Source organism: Barbatula barbatula, assembly GCF_947034865.1.
Source record: "Barbatula barbatula genome assembly, chromosome: 22".
NCBI classification, from domain to species: Eukaryota; Metazoa; Chordata; class Actinopteri; order Cypriniformes; family Nemacheilidae; genus Barbatula; species Barbatula barbatula.
In genome coordinates this window covers 12,213,243-12,217,014 of record NC_136785.1, presented here as the reverse complement: position 1 = coordinate 12,217,014, position 3,772 = coordinate 12,213,243, and the positions used below count along the sequence as shown (strand labels likewise).

Here is a 3,772-nt window from a genome sequence, read left to right as displayed (position 1 = left end):
TCAATAGAGACCAGGGGTCAGCCAAGGTCTGGTTTATGTCAACATTAGGAACAAATATATAAAAGCATTATATGAAGTTCGAGGAACACTGTGTGTTTACATTTAAATCACTACATATAGACATTTAAAAAACATATATTTATATTGTAAAATATAATTCTGGATACAGGGGGTTGCAGCTGTAGCCCATTTATATTAGGATAATATAATACAGCATTTATTAGTAATTATAAGTGAGTCAATTGCAAACTATAAATGAATCACAATGAATAATCTATATTCATATATTTGGTATATCCCATGGCTCACTTCAGTTTAAAACAAATGCATACTTTATTTGTATTCAATAATTATCTTATTTTGTTATTTCACATATACTTTGAAATTAGATTATTGAACAGTTTATTTAAATACCTGCTCGTGTATCGCAAAATAAAGGCTCCCGGGTTCTTTATCGAGCTGTTGCTTGCTTTATGTTCCATAAAGAACTTGTATGAAATATTGTATGTATTTAGAAGAAATATAAAAAATGTAAGAATATGAAATAAGGAAATATAAAAAGGTAAGAAAGAAATGTTTTCTTTAATGCCTTTACTGAGAAAACCGTTCCTTAGAAAACCTAATATTGTTCTTCAAAGCGCATAAGAACATTTTCGCTTTAGCACACGTGCCCGCACTTACAAACTCTCATGTTGTAAGTAGAAGACGGGTAGGGAGGGCGGTTGTCTGTGCGGGTGGGGTGAGCTGACCAGACGCCGCTGCCAATGGAAACGGCACACACGAGGAGCGTCGAGCCAGTGCACCGCGTCCGCCTCCATGTCAGGTCCACTCACCTGCCAGGTGCGCAACGAAGATGATGGCCATGAACGGCAAGCAGCACTTCACCATGCACCCCGCGCTGCACCCGAGCTCCGAGGGCATGCGGCGCGTGTGCCTACCTGCCCCGCAGGTACGTTTTACGGTAAACCGCTCTTTCCAAAGACGCATTGTCTCCATTCTGTCACTTTTGAGTTGCTCCAACGTCCCTCCCTCCCCAACCCGACCTCTCCTTTCCTCTACCTCTCTCTCTCTCACATGCCTATCCAAGCAAAGCTGCAGCTTTCATATAAATTTTTATGACATGTGCTTTGAGGAGGGTGCATGAGAATGTTCTTTAATCCGGAGTTGACACAATTCCCCACTGACTTCCATATGCGCGCTCTTGCCCACAGCTCCAGGGCAATATATTCAGCGGCTTTGATGAGAGTCTCCTGGCCCGCGCTGAAGCTTTGGCGGCGGCGGACATTTGCAAGAGTCACCCTTTCAAGACGGACGTCACCTACCATACCATGAGCAGCGTGCCTTGCACCTCCTCGTCGTCCACGGTGCCCATATCTCACCCTTCAAACAACCTCCCATCGCACCATCACCACCACCTGAGCCACCAGACCTTGGAAGGAGATCTACTAGAGCACCTTTCCTCTAGTTTGTCGGTCAGCGGCATGGGCGCGCCGCCGGATCCTTCGGTGATGACCACCCAAGCCCACCAGCACCACCTGCAAATGGGTCACCTGCACCAAGCCATGGCCATGGGGCACCCGCACACCCTGTCGGTGCACAACGGGATGGCGTGCGTCAGCGACGTGGAGTCCGATCCCAGGGAGCTGGAGGCGTTCGCCGAGAGGTTCAAGCAGCGGAGGATAAAGCTCGGGGTCACCCAAGCGGATGTGGGTTCTGCCCTCGCCAACCTCAAGATTCCGGGCGTCGGGTCGCTTAGCCAAAGCACCATCTGCAGGTTCGAGTCCCTAACCCTTTCCCATAACAACATGATAGCCCTCAAACCTGTCCTCCAAGCCTGGCTGGAGGAGGCTGAAGCGGCTTACCGGGAGAAAAACGGCAAACCGGACCTTTTTAACGGCAACGAGAGGAAACGAAAGCGCACGTCGATCGCTGCTCCGGAGAAGCGATCGCTCGAGGCGTATTTCGCCATCCAGCCGCGACCGTCGTCGGAGAAAATCGCGGCCATTGCGGAGAAGTTGGATCTGAAGAAGAACGTGGTTCGGGTTTGGTTCTGCAACCAAAGGCAAAAACAGAAAAGGATGAAATATTCGGCGGTGCACTAATGTTGATGTTGCGAATTAGACATTTTAGGAGCATCACATGCAGGGATCTAAATATCTTTAATCGTTAAGCCTATAAGGACTCATTTTCGTATCGCCTTCACTTTGTGTAGCCTACAATTTTACACATTGATATTGAACAATCTTTGGACGGACTTTATGCAACACAGTGTTCTTGTTACTGTGTAGTAGGCCTACTAAGCAATACCATTTAACATGTAGCACTTGCCGTTTCGTTATTTTACGGGACAGACTGTGAGAACACACTGTAACTGTTATTACTAAATTAATCATGGCAACTTCATATGTGTATAAGGGCATCGTAATGTAAATGGTTCCCTGTTATTTAAGTTAAAATAAATACGGTATGCAGTCTGAATTATAAGCAATCGAACGCAATCCTTTCATTTAAAATCATTTGCTTTCTATTTATTTTCAGGAGATTCATCGGAAGGCTACTATAACTTTGTTTCAGTATTATCACACGTGAGGTTATATTTTGAAGTGTGTTTTGGTATTTAAAGACGTATTTATTTAACTATTACAATTTACGCACAAGGTGTTGCTGGAGTATCACATGAAATGTCATTTGAAACGTGTTTGTAATATTTGTTTGAATGTCTCGTGATGTAAATCACATGTTCTCACAAACTGTCACGAAATATTTCCTCGTCAACGATCGTCAGTAAGTCAAAGTGATGACGATGAAAATATGCAAAAACTGATGGTGTAATGAAGAATGCTGCTATTTGGTTTGCATAAATGTAGCCACTACAATCACTCCCACGTTTATTATTCACATTACACTGTGTGACTTTGAATGTTATATAATAAATTGTTGATTTTTTCAAAGCCTTCGTTTTTGCCTTATGTTTATTATTATTATAAATATTAGTTTAAAGGTTTTGGAGACTGTAAACAAGTCGCCAGTTTATAGTGACTGCTCAATGGAGAAATGTGAGTAAAAAAGATCACACGCATGTTCTATATAACAGTAACATAATCAAAAGTCCCAAAATGGCTAGATAAGATGGATTCTTCTTCTTACATAAATTATCTCCGACGCGTTAAAATCATTGTAATATCATAAATGGATGAGACTCGTGTTTTATTAATAAGCTGCTCGAGCGCAATTATAATTAAACATTCATGACAAAAATATAGACTACACACCAACACCAATATAGATAGAAGAATGGCTAATCCAGGCCAGCACAAACATCATCTTTTTTTTCTTCTTTTAATTCGGGTTTAAACGGACACCGCTGAATAATAAATGTCTGTCACGGCTTTGTGCAAAGGGATTTGAAATTATTAAGTAATGACGATGCAATATTAATTGTATATTGGTATAAAACAGGCAGAGAGCTGGGGGGAGAGATGTTAGTCTTACAGGCTCAAGGGATGAAGAGACACTGTGCAGGTAAGACCATGATCATGATGATATTCAGTCTGTTTTTATACTCAATTTTTGAAGTTCTTGTAAAGTTGACAAGCTTCTGTAGTTATTTTGTTGTTGTTCTTGTTTTTTCTATTTTACCTTTGACTTTTAGATTACAATTTAAATGAGAGACAAATAGACAAACATTGCGAGTTTAATTCTTTGAAAACTGCGACGGTAAAAAGTGATTATGAAGACATTGAAAACTCTTTGTTACTTTAGACATTTTAAA

At 41.6% G+C, this 3,772-nt stretch overlaps 1 protein-coding gene across 1 annotated transcript; it reads left to right on the top strand.

The window, feature by feature from the left end:
• Positions 1–853: 853 nt before the first annotated feature.
• On the top strand, positions 854–2,942 carry pou4f3 (POU class 4 homeobox 3; the record flags this gene model as incomplete). The annotated part of the gene is made up of 2 exons (XM_079487500.1): positions 854–949; positions 1,212–2,942. 2 exons carry the CDS (start codon positions 854–856, stop codon positions 2,100–2,102), a joined length of 987 nt encoding a protein of 328 aa, XP_079343626.1. The 3' UTR covers positions 2,103–2,942.
• Positions 2,943–3,772: the final 830 nt, after the last annotated feature.